Source organism: Camelina sativa, chromosome 7, assembly GCF_000633955.1.
Source record: "Camelina sativa cultivar DH55 chromosome 7, Cs, whole genome shotgun sequence".
Lineage (NCBI taxonomy): Eukaryota > Viridiplantae > Streptophyta > Magnoliopsida > Brassicales > Brassicaceae > Camelina > Camelina sativa.
Genome location: NC_025691.1, coordinates 30,787,015 through 30,808,015, shown reverse-complemented (window position 1 = coordinate 30,808,015; position 21,001 = coordinate 30,787,015). Strand labels below are relative to the sequence as shown.

At 34.9% G+C, this 21,001-nt stretch overlaps 3 protein-coding genes and 1 long non-coding RNA gene across 4 annotated transcripts; 2 read left to right on the top strand and 2 right to left on the bottom strand.

The window, feature by feature from the left end:
* On the bottom strand, positions 2,433-4,149 carry LOC104705123. The gene is made up of 6 exons (XM_019227196.1): positions 4,087-4,149; positions 3,668-3,852; positions 3,378-3,550; positions 3,000-3,282; positions 2,731-2,900; positions 2,433-2,590 (listed from the first exon to the last, which is right to left on the bottom strand). Exons 1-6 carry the CDS (start codon positions 4,147-4,149, stop codon positions 2,433-2,435), a joined length of 1,032 nt encoding a protein of 343 aa, XP_019082741.1.
* On the bottom strand, positions 5,546-6,657 carry LOC104703541. Its single transcript, XM_010419568.1, has one exon. The coding sequence runs from the start codon at positions 6,256-6,258 to the stop codon at positions 5,758-5,760; it is 501 nt and encodes a 166-aa protein (XP_010417870.1). The 5' UTR covers positions 6,259-6,657; the 3' UTR covers positions 5,546-5,757.
* On the top strand, positions 9,823-20,735 carry LOC104703539 (structural maintenance of chromosomes protein 3-like). The gene is made up of 28 exons (XM_010419564.2): positions 9,823-9,952; positions 10,163-10,210; positions 10,338-10,413; positions 10,550-10,588; positions 10,688-10,755; positions 10,861-10,932; positions 11,449-11,528; positions 11,617-11,695; positions 11,832-11,949; positions 12,050-12,225; positions 12,445-12,690; positions 12,871-12,992; positions 13,262-13,406; positions 13,606-13,778; positions 13,859-13,958; positions 14,184-14,320; positions 14,433-14,634; positions 14,825-14,912; positions 14,998-15,147; positions 15,322-15,473; positions 17,976-18,167; positions 18,376-18,559; positions 18,648-18,718; positions 18,797-18,948; positions 19,157-19,325; positions 19,407-19,553; positions 19,933-20,028; positions 20,130-20,735. The coding sequence occupies exons 2-28, from the start codon at positions 10,196-10,198 to the stop codon at positions 20,490-20,492; spliced, it is 3,612 nt and encodes a 1,203-aa protein (XP_010417866.1). The 5' UTR covers positions 9,823-9,952; positions 10,163-10,195; the 3' UTR covers positions 20,493-20,735.
* LOC104703538 lies at positions 16,340-17,027 on the top strand. Its single transcript, XR_754222.1, has 3 exons — positions 16,340-16,350; positions 16,576-16,712; positions 16,825-17,027. It is a non-coding gene; the product is annotated as an uncharacterized LOC104703538 (long non-coding RNA).

The following is a 21,001-nucleotide window of genomic DNA, read 5'->3' as shown; positions in this document are numbered from 1 at the left end:
GCGAGACATGCAAGATTAGTCGGTTTTATACTCCTCCCACTGCCGGATCTCGACCGCTTCCACCAACTCCAACGTCGCACGTGAAAACTCCTCCGCAGCTCTCTCTGCAATATCCTCAGCCTCCATTTTTCTAGCTTCAAAGTCCAGCGACATTCTCCTGACTTCATCTCTTAGCTCTACAAATTCCTCGAGGTCTTCTTCTTTTAACAACCACCTCATACTTTGAATTTCGTCGATATTTTCTTGAGTAGCAAGGTAGGTTAGATTGGCCCTGTCAGCTGTTGTTTTTGCTGCTTTGGCGGTTTCTTGGATAACAAGGTAGTTCTCACGAATTCCGCCTGCTAATACTGTTCCTTCATCTCTCGATGCTTTCATATCCTCATGGACTCGTACGTCTTCCCAGATTTCATCAACGTTGAGGTGCAAGTGGTCTTTCAGAGTTACAAGTTCTGAGTAGACGAATTTCTTTATCAACTCCCTATATGTCCTCATCTTCTCTCCATCATCTCTCAACTCTTCACGTAACTCTAAGAGTTTCCCTGACAAGTTTTTTCTATGAGTTTCAAGACCTGAGTTGATAATATGCTCCATAAACTCCATTTCTGTATCTATCTTTTTTTCATCTTCTCTTAACTCTTTCAATATATGTCTCATCTTCTGCAATTCTTCGCTCACATCTCTTATATCAACTGTGTCATCATCAATCCCTCTAGATTCTGAAAACCAACGACAAAGAAAAAGTTATAGTTGTAAAGTTATAGTTGTATATATATATTAGCATTCTTTTTCTTTTTTTGGATAGGTTTTGTTAGTTTTCTCACAAGTGAGAGAGACTCGAACTAGAGACCTAAGACAAACTCCTTTTAGAATATCTTGCTTCAATATTTGTGGAGTTATAAATGATGGGTTTATAGATCTGATTTGTTTTATTAGACACTAGAACTAGAATAGTGGATCGCTTGCCTTATGGTGATGAAGGTCAAAAGAACTTACTAATAATAATTAGATACTTCACCAAAAAATAAAGAAAAAACATTAGCTAGGGTTTCTTCATGTACAAACCTGTTGATATCGAAGTCTCATCGTTGTGAGGTTTAGAATATCTAACAAGGTACTCGATGATGTAAACTGAGTGGTTTGCGATGAAGATCAAAACAGTGAGAGGCCAAAGGAACATGTACTCAAAGCTTGCTAACGCCAATAGAAACATGAAGCGATCCGACAGGAACAACCAGAATCCACTGATACCCTAATCAAATAGAGGAGAAAGACAGTTAGAACTAACACAAGTAAACGTATATAATTTAAGATGTACAATTTTACTTACAGAGGCTCCAGCAGAAGAGAGTTTAGGGCATAACAAGATGAAGATTAATGCGAGAAGACTCGAAAAGATTAGGACAAGACCGATCAGATCTGTGTATAATTCGGAGGAGACGAGAAGCAAGAAGACAAACACACGTTCTATCCAAAACAAAACAGTCGCTACAACTTCTACTTCTTGCTCATATCTTTCTCCTTCTTCAATAATATTCATCTTCTTCATCAATCGAACTTTGCCAATATTGATAAAATACTTCTCTGTTATTGTTGCTGTATATATATATTTATTCGTTTACGATAATAAAAAGGATTTATATATCCCGAGGGCTTTGGGACTTTAGAATTTGTATTTAGAATTTGTGGTTAGGGCAAATTTTCATGAATTTGAGAAAGGAAAAAAAGAAGAAGTAATACACGTGTCATGGTGCTGAGGTGACAAAAAGAAAACGTAAATGAGAGAATTATTGAAGGTATCAGTTACAAATATACTGGTTATGATATGTATATATCTAGATCCTCTTTCACGATATTAATATATTATAAGTTAAACAAAATAAAATTAAAAAATTAACAACTAATGATTTGAACCAAGGGAGGCTTTTAAAATTTTGAGTGATTCGATCAGATTTTGTCGAGTTTCTTCTGTAGGTAACTTTAGTGGATCATTTATCAAATTTTTATGACATTTAATCAAAAATATTTCATGACATGTTAAGAGAAATAATTTGAATTGATATCCATCGCACAGGATCGGAATATGAATTAGGTAAGCAACAAGGTGAAATGAATAATAGCATAGGTCTTTGCTTCCAACAGATGCTCTTAGTTTTTGAGAAAATAAAGAAAGACTATACAATCTTATGAGAAATGTAATCATCTTCCATAGAAATGATCCACAAAAAAGTTCATGGAAATAGAGCACAACTATCCACGAAATTCCAAATTATTTTGTTTTTTTTTTAAAGGATGAACATAAACTCTGAAAACACTAAAGAAAAACTCAGAAAATAATTAATTAATCAAGTTTTTGAAACATAACCAATATGGCAATATGTATCATAGTAGTCTGAAGTAAATGGTTGAAATACTAAGAGATCGAAGAGCTTAAATCAAAGGCGGGGTGAGAATCTGGTTGTGGAAACAACATCAAATTCAAGCTCTATATTCAAAGCGCCTTCCACGTCCAAGTAAATCTTCCTAAGATCATCCATAGACACAAAATGAGCTAACCCCCAACTTGGATATAATTTGTCGTGCCACCTCGTACCTGCAGAAAAGAGAAAAAACGTTATTTGAGAATTACTCAATTCCAAATAAATATCTCTCTGTATACTATAAAATACTCTCTACTTTTCAATCCTGTGTTATGAGTAAAAACGTTAAAAATAATGTCATTACAAGACCTACATGAACATGACAAATGGTTGGATCCACGTGGGTCTAGCACTCGAATATTAGCTTGCTTGAAAATCTTTTCATCTTGGTCAAGTCCTTCACTCTCTTCGAGAGTCAGAAAAATGGAGATCCATTTGCCTCGGTCCCGTGTTAAGCAGGCATTGGGATACAACTCTAGAATCCTAGATGTCATGCACATGTAAACAATCACTAAGAGGTGAGAAGTTGCTAAGAAAAAGAAAAAAAGTAATCATATTCATATACCAAATGCATGTACTTACCATTTTCTTCCCTCAATTGTAAACTTGCGTGACCTGTGACAATGCTCTTTCAGCTCAAAGAAATTCTTAACTCTCCAAGAGAATTTGGGATAAGGGAGTTTGTCATTAAAACAGATGATTTCCCAATTAGTAGGGGGTGGAGCAACAATGACATCAACACCAAACTCGCATTGACCTTGAGTACTGACAAATCCATTTTCAGGGTCTTTGAATATATTAAGCGGAAGCACTTGCGGTACTCCCCACATAGATCTTAAACTATTGAACGGCTTCGGTTCTACATCTGTATATAAATTTTTAATGATTAGAAATAGAATAAAAGAAGATACATGCATGTGTATGGTAAGATAAGAGATATGTATGTACATATATACGTACCTTGAATGGTAAAGTACTTGTTTGATTTTTTGTTAAAGACGAAAAACCGAAAATCCGCGAACACCTCAGTTGATGGTTTGGAGGACAAGCTAGTGCTATCTAATTTCAAATACATTGAAATAAAGTCACTTCCGTTGTCATTATCGTTCCCTTTCGGATACAATATCAGTTTCCTGCGTTTGCGTAAGTTAAGATAATGCATCTTCTTCAAATTCAAATTTTAAGAGCAAGAAGAAAATATTGTTTTAAAACATGAACTATAGTGACTATGCATTGCCATGCATACGTACCAGTCGTAGCCACCAGAGGAGAAGATACGGGATTGATATTTGCCATCAGAGGAAAGAGTTGATTTCTCAAGTTGGGAGAAGTTTTGGATCTTTAGTGAATAGGAAGAAGGAGAACGTTCTCTCATGCTCCAGACAGTTGTAGAAGACATTCTTTTACCCAAAAACGACCTTAACTCTGTTATAACCTAAACAATAGATCCGAGAGAAGATTTTGAGATAGTCATAGAGATTAGAAAATTCAATAAATACGTTATTATTAAAAACAAAGATGTCCCGGAAATTGCATTGTGTATCTATACTAGGACTAATACCTATTGAATATAAATTGTTGGAATTCCTGGTTTGTAACAATTTATACACCTAAATTCCGAATTCAAATTTTACGATTCAGGCAAATAATGAATTATATATGAATATACCTGGAAACTCTGAAGTGGAACGGTGGATCGAAACGACTTGAGGTTGTGCAGCACTCTTAACATCGTGTCTTTACTAGTATCAACACGCACACAAAATTTGATCAAACACTGATGTTAGAGCCGCTGAGATCCTACCTCAAGAACTCGATGAACGTTTTCGTGTGTAGCAAGTATCTTAGAACCCTACCCACCTTTGAACAAGAACGTGTTATATCGTCTCTGTGGAAAGAAAAAAAAACTCAAATAATCCCTTGTTTACATATTTGGGAGCAACACCTAATTAATTAAGATGGAATATGGCATATCATAATTATATAAAAAAGGTAAATTAACATATACCAATTGAAACATAAAATTGAAATCTTCTCAGTTTTTCCGAATTTCGTATTTATCATCAAACTAATCAAATCAAGAAATAATATTATGTTAGGTTTTTTTTGTTTAGTCAATAGCTTACAGCTTTAATAAATAATAAATTGGGTTTAAAAGAGCCAATTTGGAAGATATGGCATATAATTAAAGGTTTTAAAAAATAGTAATTATTCTTTTTTGAAAATATAGATATAAATTTTATGTATTGTAGTGGGTTTCGTTGAATGTAACTTCCCATTAAAATTGCTTTTAATGTATAAAAATATAAAAAGGTAGACGGTCAAATCTACATGTAATCTTCAGAGATATGAAAATATCATTAAAAATATAATATATACATTTTTAAAACAACAATGTTCTATAACAAAAACCTTTAAACATAACTTATTAAGCTGTTTTTTTTTTGCTTACATACAAGTTACAACGAATGCTAAGCAGACGACAACCGTCCGATCCGCCTAAAACCTAAATAACATAAATCAAATATTTCGGTTTTAGAAAACGAACGAAATGTCACTCCAAAGTAAAATGCCCATAAACTAAAGTAGCAAAAATCTGACTTTCTTTTTTTGAATGTGAAATTTATTGTTCGAAAAAGATCGAATGTAGTTGTAGTACCAATTACTGATTTAATTACTTAAACAGTTAAACTAAACTGATGAAGAGTAAAAATAAAGGTAAGCAATATCTCTATCTGAATTTTTAATAATAAAAACTGTAATGAAGGTTCTGGTCATACTTCTCTTCACCTGATTCCCTTTAATAAGCTCCTTAACCAAATCATCATCTTTAGATATGTCTCTTGTAGTTTCATAAGTTTCTATTAATTCCACATTAGCTTCTTTTAATAATCTAAGTCTACAATCTGCAACTGCAAGTAATATATCCCAAATTTGTTAAATCACGAGAGAAATAGTTCTTGTAATTTGAAACGAAAATATCCCTTCAAAAAGATACTCCAATTATGTTCATATCTCCGTGAGTGGAGATGAGGTGGTCGTCAAAGACAAAATCTATCTTACTGTATTGTTAATAAGTAGCCTAGAAACTTCAATTTTTACATTAGTTCCACCAGTTATAGTTTTCATTAGGCTCAAATTCTGGACACAAAGAGATCATAAAAGTTAACATTTAAAACGAACATTGTAAAAAAAAAAAAAAAAATGTATAGAGGATGATGCTATGTTCTTCCTATTCACATAACAATTGAAATCACATAAAATAAATTACTTACTATTAATTCCCTCAAACAAACCAAAAAACCCAAAAGATTTCATTAAGAAGAAGAATAATCTTTTTTTATAGGCTTCCTGATGACGTGTCCCTTTGTGAAGGGCTTCTCCAAAAGCCAGCCCCGTAGAAACGATCCAACATCTCATTCTCAAGTCTAACGACGTCGTTTACCTCATCGGTCACGTGACATTCCTCGAAAACAATCTCAGCCGTCGGATCCTCCTCATTCAATCTAGCGTGTACGGTGCTCTCGCTCCCTTCCGCCGCCGCTGACGCAAGCAAACCATGCCGTTTCCTCGTGAACCGTCGCCGTTTGCTTCGTCTCCAAGCTTTCTTACAAACCGCCGCCGGGACTTTATAAACGGCCAAAACCACCAGATTCACAACCGCGCATGGACAGCAACACCAAACCGCCGCACACTCCGCCGCCGCTCCTCCTGCCACCTCTCCAACTTTTCTCCTCTCTTTACCTAACGCCGTCGACGGTGGAGAAGAAGAGTTTCTCATCGTCGATTCTTCCGACGACGCTAACAACGCCGATTTCAAAATCACGTGGCGAGTCATCATTAGTATTTAATAAAAATTAAATTGGGTTTCCGGTTTTGGGATTTTTGTTTTTTTTTTGGGTTATTCCCGGTTTATCGGATTAGTAACATAACCTTTAGAATCTCAATGATGAATGACCCTTATCAAACATGGGTCACTTTTCAGTAGATTCTATCTAAAGGTTATGTTTTACTAATCAAATCATGATGATGATCCCAAGAGGAGGAGAAAAGGTTGGGAGAGAAGACAACAACAACAAAAAAAAAACTTGTGGATGATAAAAAGTAGAAATAGGGAGGGAGGGAGAAAAGTTTGATGAGTTAAAAAATAGCTGTCGTAAAAAAAATTGTGAGGATTGGTTGTAATTTTCATGAAACGTTTGGGTCAGAGAGAATAACTGAATCAGAGAGATTAATATGGACCGAGAAGATCGGTGAGGATATAACTAAAAGGTTTTTTTTTTTTTTTTTTCTGAATTTAACAAAGAATCATAATAAATAGGAGGATTGATAATTGGCAATTGTTTTTCTTAACAAAAAAAAAAAGAAAATTAAACAAAACGGAGGATATAAAGTTTATTTTTGGCTTTTTCTAATTGTATATTTGTCGATTTTTATATAGTTCTGATATAATAAATAACGGTTTCAAATAATTTTTTTCTTGAATTATTATATTTTTCCCCAGTTTAATTTGAATATTTCTTTGTGTTTTGGTTAGTAAGGAAAGAGTCTCATCATACCACCTATGACTATGATTATTCAAATCTCATATATTACTCTATTATACATTACTTATCTTATTTTATGCAAACTTTTAATTATGTCTTTTCATCATGTTTTGTGATTTTATATATATATAACAATAAGTTGTATCATTCTATTTTATAATAAAATTTAATATTCTCTGTTTACATGGTTTTAAGAACAGATTTGAATCATGAGTTTCAATCTAATAATATTAACAATCAAACTCAATGCCTTCAAATTTTATTTATTTTGTTGTTTGTTCTAGTAGACGAGATCAGGTTTTCCGTTAAGTTTTTGTTATTTGGTTGTTTGTTTGTTATTTTCAGATTTTTGTATTGATAAAAATGTTTTTTTTTTATTAGTGCAAAGAATAAAAATATAAGACAGTTGTCAATTTTTCTTTTGGCTGCGATTTGAGAAAAGAGAGAGACTTGTTTAGTTTTGTCCACACGTGACGCGTGAGTGATGTTGGTATAAAGCCGTTTTTGGAGTTCTCTTCTTTTTGTGTGTTGTTTTGGTTAAATCTCTCAATATGAACCACAAAATTTGTTTGCTTATCAAAGCACCTGATCGTACTTTCTTCTTTTCTCGTTTTCAATCTGTTTAGTCAATTTTTATGCTACTGCCAGCTCGATATGAGCATATATCACACAAAAAGATATTTAATTTTATACGAGTCTTAAGACTTTGAATGGATCTTATCTGCACATATATATATAACGTACGTATGCACTGGCATGAGGATTTTTTTTTAATATGTTTTGTTTTTTTAATATATGTGTTCGCGAGAAGTTGTTGAATATCATTTTCAGTGTAATGTTAGACGGTTTGTTCCACTTGCACAGTTTGTCATATTATAAAATGTATGTGTTCATCATGTGGGTTTTTGGATCGCGCCATAAAGCCACTAAACTATACGAGTGGAGGAAGTTGTCATGCTACTTTAAGAATTAAGATGAATTTCTAAAGGCAAACCAAAAAATTGAAGTAAGAACGAAGACGGTTAAGTCAAGAATATCGCAAAAAAATGCATATGTTTTCTTGTAGCGGAAAATGGACCATCAATTGAGAGATAGGATCTGAATCTCTTCTCCCAAGTCACACTTCTAGTTACATCTCGTGCAACCGTATTTGCCTGCCTGAATTGATGGAAAGTTTTAAATCAAGATAGAAAAAAAACTATAACTATGACGTTGAATGGAATTCTCAGTCTGCAACATTCTCAAAAGCTCAACATTCTCAATCTGCAACATCTTCAAAAGGTCAACATTCTCAATCCGTAAATCTCGCAAGCTATGAAGACTGAAGAGACCACTTTAGCTCTGCCACTATCATGTTAACAATTAATAATAGTCTCATCCAAATGGTTCCAAACAAACTAGGAGTCACCACTTAATGAAGTTGGATTTACCCAAAATGTGTGAATATTACAGTTGAGTAGTCCTAAGGTTTCACCCATCTTTTGTTAATCATTGAAACTCTACAGTTTTGGTTGTTCACCTGAATTCTGCAATACAAACGCTCTATTTACTAATTACTAATTACATAATTAATTATGTATATTTATTTTAGAGAAATTGTAAATAAATGATAAATAAAGATTGACCTATCTATGCATTATGTGAACAAATGCCAACTATTCATAGACTACCCCCTTGCACTAGATTTTTAAAAATTTCAAATGAAAATTAACAAGAATTTGTAGAAAATGGATGAATAATACATGAGGATATTTTTAATGTAAAGAATATGTCATGTTTGTTGCTGTCTTGGATAGATAAAATTAACTTGATCCACGAGGTTTAGAACACACATTCTAAAATTTAAAATGTGTATTCTATACATTGTACTTGTGCTACAGAATTTAGATTATATATTTTACAAATCTTTCATGCTCTACAAAAATTAGAACTCATTTTTGTTCATTGATATTTAGAATTCTATTTTTTAAGAAATTTATAATACATATTCTATAATTTACTCTTTGTTCTTAACAAAAAATTAGAATACATTTTCTAACATTTACTTATGTTCTAACAGTGTTAGAAACTTATTGGTAACTCCCCCCCCCCTATATTCTATGATGATTAAAATCTCCATTCTATTTTTTTGAATTGTTAGAAGAAAATAAAACATAATTGCAAAAAAAAAAATGAATATTTATGTTTGACTCACGATATCTTTATTATTCCTAAAATGTTTTCTTAAAAAAAAAATACTTTGTGAAATTATGAGGGCAAGAACAGAGCCAACGCCAATTTAAAAAAAACAAATCTTAATTGTTAAATTTTTATATAAACTTTAGTAATCCATGATTTTTTTTTGAGTTTCTTTTTTTTTTTGTTTTAGTTATAAATTTACGATTATAATATTAAAATGTTACTAATAATTTTTCATCAAAATTATATATTATTTAACTGTAAATATTATTTAAATATTTGCAGGGATATCTAATTTTTTTTTAATAAAACATATGAGAAACAACATATTTAATTTGTAAATTCGGCAGAGTGGATTGATGCTGGTCAAAAAACTTATATAACTTACCGCAAAACGAATTCACATGTTGAACCTGCTTGACATACATTACCTAGACATAAAACTAACTTAACCACTACACCATAACAAAATTATCAAATTTAATGTTTTTAAAAATTACAGAGCTTGATTCTCTTAAAAATATAACAAAATTTCAATTAATATAAAACATATAGTTATCTATTTCTTCTTACCATATGACAAATATTTTTATTTCATCTTTCTCCGATAGAAAAAAAAAAAGAAAAAACAAAAAAAGAAAGTTATTTGCGAGTTGCTGCTGCCTACGGAGTACGGAGTGTACCATTTCTTTTTTCAGTTCTACTTTTTTTTTTTTGGCTGATTTTTTATTTTCCCGGTCATTTTTCTTCTACTTTGCCTCCAATTTTCGTCTCAATCGTTCTCCATATGTGAACAAACCTACTCACTAGGTAAAGTTTCTGTAGATTCCGATTGCTACGTCTTCGTTTCCGCTTGGATCTATCTACTCCTATTACGAAAGTTGTAGTAAACCCTAGAATTTCAACTTCTTTCGTTTTCATACCGAAATTAGGGTTTTGATTGCTCGTCGAGTCTAAATCTGTTGTTTATCTGCTTCGCTTGACCTAATAATCTCTGGGATTGTGTGTTGATTTTGACAGTTTGGAGTAGCTACTGAGGGTGGGGTATTCGCTATGTATATCAAGCAGGTTCGAATTTATTCTTTCCTCTAATATTATCGTTTTTAATTGGAACTGATGGTTCATCATCTGGTAAAATCTCTGTTTTTAATTTCTTCTGTGGTTTTTCGGATTTGATTATTGTGTGTAAAAAAAGGTTATAATCGAAGGATTTAAGAGTTACAAAGAGCAAGTTGCTACTGAGGATTTCAGCGACAGAGTTAATTGTGTTGGTAATGTTGTTCAGATCAGCCTTGCTCTGAGTATTTTTGTGGATCTTGAATTGTTGTTGTATTCTTCATGTTTGATTTTGGAGAGTGTTTGAACTTGTTACTGAAACTGATGAACTGTTATTCTTTTTGAATGCAGTTGGGGCGAATGGGTCTGGGAAAAGCAATTTCTTCCATGGTGAGAGATTGGGCCTTCTTGATTATCCTCCCTTCTTCCTTTTGTTGTTTGCATTGCAAAAATATTTGATTCTAAGTGAAATCTTGGTTTGGGATGCAGCAATTCGTTTTGTATTGAGTGACATCTTCCAGAATCTGCGGAGTGAAGATAGGCATGCATTACTCCACGTATGTCTCTCTACATGTTTGCTTGCAGGCTTCAAAGTTGCTTCGTTTGTGTGCATTTCATGGTATTGAGAGAATTCTCTAACTATGAGCCTGTTATTTGGACAGGAAGGTGCTGGTCATCAAGTTGTTTCTGCGTTTGTGGAGATTGTGTTTGATAATTCTGACAACCGGTTCCCGGTAATAACTCCATTTCTTTAAACTTGTTCTGTTTGGAAATTTGTGATGGGATGTTTTCTTTCGTTTGATCATATATTTGTTCATGTTTCTCGTTGATGTTGGATCGTAGTATTGCCATCGACCTGTATTTCTGTCACGTAGAAGCTGAAAAAACTGTGTTTCTAAGCTTTAGATTAGATCCGTCATATCTTAGTCTAGTGTACAGGTTCTTTTAGGTTAATTTTTATGGCTTCATGTGAATCAGTTATATACTAAAGTTCCCTTCAAGTTCATAAAGCTGTCATCAGTTTCTTGGCTATTGGGTTTCTGAAGTACTAAATTTGTAAAGATTAGCCGCACCTAAGAAAATCTGGTAGTATCAAACCATACTTGGGGTGCTATGCAAATCGAAGTTAAAACGCAAAGGCCGTTGAAAATCTTGTGTTCCACCACATACTTCTTATTCCTGAATGCAAAATAGTTCCCTAAATTGTATATTTCAGTCCTCATCATTTGTGTTTTAATTTTCTCCACTAGGTTGATAAGGAAGAAATTCGCTTGCGCCGAACAGTTGGTCTGAAGAAGGATGACTATTTATTGGATTTGAAACACATAACGTGCGCACTGTTTCTTTAATTTTGAACACTCTTTTTCCGATGCCCTATTTCGTGGATGTTTGAATATTTTATCTGACAAAACTTGCAGAAAAGCTGAAGTTATGAATTTATTGGAGAGTGCTGGGTTTTCTCGTTCTAATCCGTACTATGTTGTTCAACAAGGAAAGGTAAGCTCCTGCTAGAGAATATATAGTTGGATTAATCCTGTGCTGCCAAGCACAGAGAGAAGCTAATGCGGGCAAACAGATTTCTGTACTACAGCGTTCTTCATTTTAAATGCCTTATTTTTTGGTATGTTTGTAGATAGCCTCGTTAACACTGATGAAAGACGTGGAACGGCTGGATCTGCTAAAAGAGATAGGTGGTACCCGTGTTTATGAGGAGAGGCGTCGTGAGAGTTTAAAAATTATGCAGGAGACAGGCAAGTCATCAATCTGCAGGGATATTGGAACCTCTTTAATTTTCAAATGCATGCATGGCTACCTTAAAAATCTAATATTGCCAAATTACTCGTTTCCCAGGGAATAAACGGAAGCAGATTATCGAAGTTGTCCACTACTTGGATGAAAGACTAAAGGAATTGGACGAAGAGAAAGAAGAACTCAGAAAATATCAACAACTTGACAAGCAGAGGAAATCACTGGAATACACCATTTACGACAAAGAGCTTCACGATGCTCGGGAGAAACTGGAACAGGTCAGCCAACTATAGGCACATGTTTTGAATGTTGTCTCGTGTTTTTCAGTGAACTTGATATTGCTTATTATTTAAAAAATAGTTATTACTGGTCTTTCGATTGCTGTTTTGCTGAGCTCCGCTAGACTGTTTATATGCACTTCTCTAAGCAAAGGTTATTTTGTTATTCACTCATCGCTGAATTACCTTTAAAAATGGGCCTCTTCTGTCATGGTTTAGGTAGAAGTTGCACGAACTAAGGCATCTGAAGAGTCTACTAAAATGTATGATAGAGTTGAGAAGGCTCAGGACGACTCCAAGTCCTTAGATGAGTCGCTAAAAGGGCTGACGAAGGAGCTTCAGACATTATACAAGGAGAAAGAAACTGTTGAAGCTCAACAAAATGAAGCTATACAGAAGAAGACAAAGCTGGAGCTTGATGTTAAGGACTTTCAGGATCGGATTACTGGAAATATCCAGTCTAAGGTATTACTAACTTAGTGGCAACACATGTGGTCACAAGCTGGTACTTACTCGCATCTGCTTAGAAATTTTGAGCAAGAAGTTTACATCATGATGGATATAAAAGTTGCATGCCTGCAAAAGAATGTCTAGTTGATTTTTATTTATGTATAATGTGCACTAATGAACTACTATGGGTTTCAGAATGATGCACGTGAGCAGCTTCATATGGTGGAAAGAGAAATGCAGGATTCTTTAAAAGAACTGGAGGCAATTAATCCTTTATATGAAAGTCAACTTGACAAGGAAAAGCAGACAACAAAAAGGTAGGCCTATGTAATGTAGTGTAACACGGAAATAGCTTTGTTCATGCTGAAAATGAGTGGGTTGTATGTTGGTCTAGGCCTCCTGTTTTGAGGGAAGCAATAGTATTTATTCCCTTGATAGAATACAACGATCAATTTGGGTAAAAGCTTAGGTGGTAATTAAAATGGGAAGTTCTGCTGTTTGGCATGAGTGATGTAAATTGTTTTTTTTTGGGTTTTATTAGGGTCATCTTACATTGATAATTACTGTTTGTGGTTTTTTCTTACAGAATCATGGAGCTGGAAAAAAAACTTAGCATTCTTTACCAGAAACAGGGCCGTGCAACTCAATTTTCAAACAAGGCTGCCCGAGACAAATGGCTCAGGAAGGAGATTGAAGATCTTAAGCGTGTTCTAGACTCAAATATGACTCAAGTGAGTTTGCATTTTTAAATATGGAAGTTGTATCGTAGTATTAGGTCATATGATCACAGTGTTTTAAAGTTAAAAAGATGTAAAAATGTCTTTCAAATTTTCAATGAAATTTGGATTTCTGTATAGTTTCATCTTTTGCAGTGAATATATGGAATCAGTTGAATGAGATTGGTGATCTAACATGTTGATTCTATTGTAGGAGAAAAAACTTCATGATGAAATTCTTCGCCTCAATACTGATTTGACAGAGCGTGATGGACTCATCAAGAAACATGAAGTTGAAATTGGTGAACTGGGATCTCACATTTCCAAGTCCCATGAACTATTCAATATTAAAAAAAGGGAGAGAGATGAAGAACAGAGAATAAGAAAGTAGGATTTGCTTCCATTTTAGATACCTGTAAGAAAGTACAAATTTTTATTTTTGATATAACAGGATATATGTTAACCAGGGAAAAATGGGGAGAAGAAAGTCAACTATCTTCTGAAATTGAGAAGTTGAAAATGGAACTTGAACGGGCAAAGAAAAACCTCGAGCATGCAACTCCAGGAGTAAGTGTTTGGCTTTGGTATCTCTTTTCTTGTTGCTGACAGTAATATGGAGGGGAAAATGTTAACTTTTTAGGAGCACTGTATGAATTAGATCCATCCAAGTCCTTTCGGCATAGTTAGAAGTTGACAAGCAATGTGCTATCCTTGAATCTCTACCGAGCTTATGTAATTTGATGGCCATTTTCAATTTTCGTTTCTGTTGACTCAGCCCATTTATTTTCCCAGGATGTTAGGCGAGGGCTGCACACTATTCGACGGTATGTCGAAGAGTATAGGATCAATGGATTTTTTGGTCCACTTGTTGAGTTGGTTGATTGCGATGAAAAGTTTTTCACTGCAGTTGAAGTCACTGCTGGAAACAGGTATGCGGGAAACCTGCTGATATTTACCTCACAGCTACAATTATCCTACTATTCGCTATGTGACTATTTTTTCCTTATGATCTGCTCTTGTCATCTCTTGTTCCATGACCAGCCTGTTTCACGTGGTAGTTGAGAATGATGATATTTCAACCAAGTTAATCAGACACCTGAATTCTATAAAGGGTGGTCGACTGACCTTCTTACCTCTGAATCGGGTAAAGGCGCCTCATGTAAACTTTCCACAAGATTCTGCTGCAATACCACTGCTGAAAAAGTTAAAGTACGACTCTAAGTTTGGACCAGCATTGGCTCAGGTGTTCCTTTTGTTCTCTGTCCACTTTTTTGCTCAGTAATTTCTTGTCACCTTCTGAGCTTTGTTTGTGCCTTTCTGTTTTCACATGGCCCACTTATTTAGATATACCTTTGATAGAATTATTTTACTTTTGTGTTTTATACTTTTGTGTTTATGTTAATGTCATTATATTGTAATGTGTCTTGATGTAGGTTTTTGGTAGAACAGTAGTATGTAAAGATCTGAATGTAGCAACAAGAGTTGCTAAGAGTAATGGCCTCGATTGCATAACTATGGAAGGTTGAAACTGTAATTGCATTTGTATTCACTTTACATTCTATTCAACATGTATTTGGTACCTGAAGGTTATGGTGTACCATTACAGGTGACCAGGTGAGCAAAAAGGGTGGTATGACAGGTGGATTCTATGACCACAGGCGGTCAAAATTAAGATTCATGAATATTATAATACAAAATACAAAGTCTATAAATGCGAAGGTGACAGAATTGGAGGATGTTAAAAGGCAGCTTGATGATATCCTTTCCATAACTGGCTTTTGCATATTCGTTTTTGCATATTCGTTTTTGCATTTTTGTTTTCTGATGAACTATCGTATTGTTCATTGATGAGTGTTGAGTATGTGTTTATTTATTTTAATTTTCCCTGTCAATAGTTCCCCATTCACAGCGTTTACTTAACATGTCTCACTGATAGATCAGCATATTACACAGTTTGTTACTGAGCAGCAGAGACTTGAAGCAGATTGGACGCACAGCAAATTACAGGTGGAGCAACTTAAGCAAGAGATAGCTAACGTAAATAAGCAGAAACATGCTATATATAAAGCTCTTGAAAATAAGGTGCCATTCTTTTATGCATCTAGTCTTTCAATTCATTTTTTAAAGTGGCCATCAGTGCTAATTATATCGTACATCCATATTGTATATACTAAATTTCTTCATCTGTTTGCAGGAGAAATCACTAGGTGATATTAGAACACAAATTGATCAGCTTAGATCCAGCANTCAGTAATTTCTTGTCACCTTCTGAGCTTTGTTTGTGCCTTTCTGTTTTCACATGGCCCACTTATTTAGATATACCTTTGATAGAATTATTTTACTTTTGTGTTTTATACTTTTGTGTTTATGTTAATGTCATTATATTGTAATGTGTCTTGATGTAGGTTTTTGGTAGAACAGTAGTATGTAAAGATCTGAATGTAGCAACAAGAGTTGCTAAGAGTCATGGCCTCGATTGCATAACTATGGAAGGTTGAAACTGGAATTGCATTTGTATTCACTTTACATTCTATTCAACATGTATTTGGTACCTGAAGGTTATGGTGTACCATTACAGGTGACCAGGTGAGCAAAAAGGGTGGTATGACAGGTGGATTCTATGACCACAGGCGGTCAAAATTAAGATTCATGAATATTATAATACAAAATACAAAGTCTATAAATGCGAAGGTGACAGAATTGGAGGATGTTNTACACAAGAACTTGATGATGCAAAGAATTTGGTTAATGAGGCCGCAAAAGAGCTTAAAAGTGGGTCCCAAACATTCTGATCTATCTTGCTTGATCTTGGTCTTTTACTATTCGGACGAGTACACTCACTGCCATTTTCTGTTTTTAGGTCTTTGTGACAGCATTGACGAGAAGACGAAGCAAGTCAAGAAAATTAAAGATGAGAAAGCAAAGCTAAAGGTAGTATATTCTGTAANCAACTCCAGGAGTAAGTGTTTGGCTTTGGTATCTCTTTTCTTGTTGCTGACAGTAATATGGAGGGGAAAATGTTAACTTTTTAGGAGCACTGTATGAATTAGATCCATCCAAGTCCTTTCGGCATAGTTAGAAGTTGACAAGCAATGTGCTATCCTTGAATCTCTACCGAGCTTATGTAATTTGATGGCCATTTTCAATTTTCGTTTCTGTTGACTCAGCCCATTTATTTTCCCAGGATGTTAGGCGAGGGCTGCACACTATTCGACGGTATGTCGAAGAGTATAGGATCAATGGATTTTTTGGTCCACTTGTTGAGTTGGTTGATTGCGATGAAAAGTTTTTCACTGCAGTTGAAGTCACTGCTGGAAACAGGTATGCGGGAAACCTGCTGATATTTACCTCACAGCTACAATTATCCTACTATTCGCTATGTGACTATTTTTTCCTTATGATCTGCTCTTGTCATCTCTTGTTCCATGACCAGCCTGTTTCACGTGGTAGTTGAGAATGATGATATTTCAACCAAGTTAATCAGACACCTGAATTCTATAAAGGGTGGTCGACTGACCTTCTTACCTCTGAATCGGGTAAAGGCGCCTCATGTAAACTTTCCACAAGATTCTGCTGCAATACCACTGCTGAAAAAGTTAAAGTACGACTCTAAGTTTGGACCAGCATTGGCTCAGGTGTTCCTTTTGTTCTCTGTCCACTTTTTTGCTCAGTAATTTCTTGTCACCTTCTGAGCTTTGTTTGTGCCTTTCTGTTTTCACATGGCCCACTTATTTAGATATACCTTTGATAGAATTATTTTACTTTTGTGTTTTATACTTTTGTGTTTATGTTAATGTCATTATATTGTAATGTGTCTTGATGTAGGTTTTTGGTAGAACAGTAGTATGTAAAGATCTGAATGTAGCAACAAGAGTTGCTAAGAGTAATGGCCTCGATTGCATAACTATGGAAGGTTGAAACTGTAATTGCATTTGTATTCACTTTACATTCTATTCAACATGTATTTGGTACCTGAAGGTTATGGTGTACCATTACAGGTGACCAGGTGAGCAAAAAGGGTGGTATGACAGGTGGATTCTATGACCACAGGCGGTCAAAATTAAGATTCATGAATATTATAATACAAAATACAAAGTCTATAAATGCGAAGGTGACAGAATTGGAGGATGTTAAAAGGCAGCTTGATGATATCCTTTCCATAACTGGCTTTTGCATATTCGTTTTTGCATATTCGTTTTTGCATTTTTGTTTTCTGATGAACTATCGTATTGTTCATTGATGAGTGTTGAGTATGTGTTTATTTATTTTAATTTTCCCTGTCAATAGTTCCCCATTCACAGCGTTTACTTAACATGTCTCACTGATAGATCAGCATATTACACAGTTTGTTACTGAGCAGCAGAGACTTGAAGCAGATTGGACGCACAGCAAATTACAGGTGGAGCAACTTAAGCAAGAGATAGCTAACGTAAATAAGCAGAAACATGCTATATATAAAGCTCTTGAAAATAAGGTGCCATTCTTTTATGCCTCTAGTCTTTCAATTCATTTTTAAAGTGGCCATCAGTGCTAATATATCGTACATCCATATTGTATATACTAAATTTCTTCATCTGTTTGCAGGAGAAATCACTAGGTGATATTAGAACACAAATTGATCAGCTTAGATCCAGCATGGCTATGAAGGAAGCTGAAATGGGAACAGAACTTGTGGATCACCTAACACCAGAAGAAAGGGAGCAGTTGTCACGATTAAACCCCGAAATTAAGGATCTTAAGGAAAAGAATATTGCATACACGACGGATCGCATTGAGGTTGGCATTTAAAAATAAAGTTTGAATGTTGCTTTTGTTTTAGATTGACGTCTGATTTGCGTGCTATTTTTTGTTTAAACGAGTCTGATTTATGTGCTTTTACATTTTTTGAATAAGTGTGCTTTTATTTCGTTAGAGTAAGTCCTGATTTATGTGCGTTTCTTATTTTTGTAATAAGTCTGATTTGTTTGCTTTTCATCACACACAGAGGGAGACAAGAAAAGCAGAGTTGGAGGCTAATTTGGCTACCAACTTAGAGAGGAGAAGAAATGAGTTACAGGCTACTATAGCTTCCATCGACGATGATAGTTTGCCTAGTTCAGCTGGCTTAAATACACAAGAACTTGATGATGCAAAGAATTTGGTTAATGAGGCCGCAAAAGAGCTTAAAAGTGGGTCCCAAACATTCTGATCTATCTTGCTTGATCTTGGTCTTTTACTATTCGGACGAGTACACTCACTGCCATTTTCTGTTTTTAGGTCTTTGTGACAGCATCGACGAGAAGACGAAGCAAGTCAAGAAAATTAAAGATGAGAAAGCAAAGCTAAAGGTAGTATATTCTGTAAGTTAAGAGACTGGCCTTTGTCAATATAGTATCTGTGACCAAAACAAATTCTTGTTCTCTCAGATATTGGAAGATGACTGTAAGGGGACACTGCAAGATGTAGATAAAAAGTTAGAGGAACTATTTAGCCTTCGCAACACACTCCTTGCTAAGCAAGATGAGTATACAAAGAAGATTAGGGGATTGGGTCCATTGTCGTCTGACGCTTTTGACACGTATGTTTGCTTCATCTCTTTAATATTGGTCATCATTCAGCCAGTTCGGCTCTCTTAGTTTAGTTGGAACTTTTACAGTTATACTGTCCTTAATATCCATTTATCTTGTCCAAGTAGTTCTTAGTTGTCATGGGCAGATCATTGTTATATGTCCTGAGATTTTTGCCCTAGGAGTTCTATAATATGTAATAGAGATGAAAATTTATAGGTATAAACGAAAAAATATCAAGGAGCTGCAGAAGATGCTACACCGGTGCAGTGAACAGCTACAACAATTCAGCCATGTAAACAAGAAGGCGCTTGATCAATATGTAAATTTCACAGAACAGAGAGAAGAACTCCAGAATCGGCAAGCAGAGCTTGATGCAGGAGATGAGGTAACTAATGGAGGTTTCATACTCTTTGCCAAATTATATTTAGAAAGTAGAGCTTGACTGACAAATATGACGATTCTGCAGAAAATTAAAGAACTGATAACAGTTCTGGATCAGCGGAAAGACGAATCGATAGAACGTACTTTCAAAGGGGTTGCACGTCACTTCAAGGAGGTATTCTCTGAGCTTGTGCAAGGTGGATATGGTCAGCTTCTCATAAAGAAATTTAAGGCATGTTTCTACATCCTTTTCCTCGAAAAAACTTTTTCATCTATGTCCTTTGTTTACCTTTAAATTCTTTGTGTGTTTTTTCATTATCAAAATGGTTTACTAAATTCCAGAGTACAATCGAACGAGATAAATTTAGTGTTTTGCTAAACCATGTGCATAGGTCTTTTAGTGAGCCTTAAGTGTGGGAGTATATCCCTGGTATTATTGTTTATTCTTCATCTTGAGAACCTTTACTTTGTCTCCACCAAGGAATTACATAAAACTTCCAGTAGAATCTGCACTGTTTTCGTTTGGATGATGCTTGCCTCTATGTAAAAGCTTGTGTGATTTCTTGACTTACTAGTTGGGTGGACATGATACTTTTTGCGTACATATTCAGGATCGTGATCATGACGATGAAGATGATGACGATGATGGAAGTCGTAAAACTGATGCAGAGGGAAGGCTTGAGAAGTACTTTGGCGTAAAAGTGAAGGTACAGAAAGACTTATTGACATTACATTACATAAAAAGAAAGGTATATAATTATCATTGGTCTAGCTTTCGGGCTGATCGTAGTTGTCACTTGTTTGGTAGGTGTCATTTACTGGTCAAGGAGAGACACAAGCAATGAAACAATTGTCAGGAGGCCAAAAAACCGTTGTTGCTCTTGCACTAATCTTTGCCATCCAGCGATGCGATCCTGCACCATTCTATCTTTTTGATGAGATTGATGCGGCACTTGATCCTCAGTATCGAACCGCTGTGGGCAACTTGATTCGTCGTCTAGCTGATAAATATGGCACTCAGTTCATAACCACGACTTTCCGTCCTGAGCTTGTGAGAGTTGCGGACAAGATATATGGAGTATTTCATAAGAACAGAGTGAGTATCGTGAATGTTATTTCAAAGGATCAGGCATTGGACTTCATCGAGAAAGATCAATCCCACGACACCTGATCAAGTCTTAAGGTTGGTTAACACTTGTCAGTACTCTACTACTTACTCTCTTCTGAGAGCTTCCTTGACACTTGTTTAAGTGGGTTAAAACTTTTATCAGGTTTGCTTCTAGGAATATAATATGTCTAATGTGCAGTTCAGGTTGTATAATTTAAGTATTAAAAATAAAGGTTTTCTTATCTGTTCTGACTAATACTTTTCTAGCCTTTGATGGATTTATATGGTCATATCTAAATAGTTTAACATCTTTTTTTTATGTATAACTTTTAGCCATAACCGAACTGAACCTTTTCTGCAATTCTTCCAGAGGTTTTGATATTGATCCTGATATTCAAGCTCTTAAACCGAGCCGAAAAAACCGATAAAACCGAATGCCCATGGCCTGCATAAACTTTCAAAAGGAGATTAATGACCTGAAAGCAAAATATAGGTTTGCAATGGATACACATTCTAACTAGGGTGAACTTGGAGAATGGACACTTTTTATGAAAGTAATTAGAGGTGTCTGG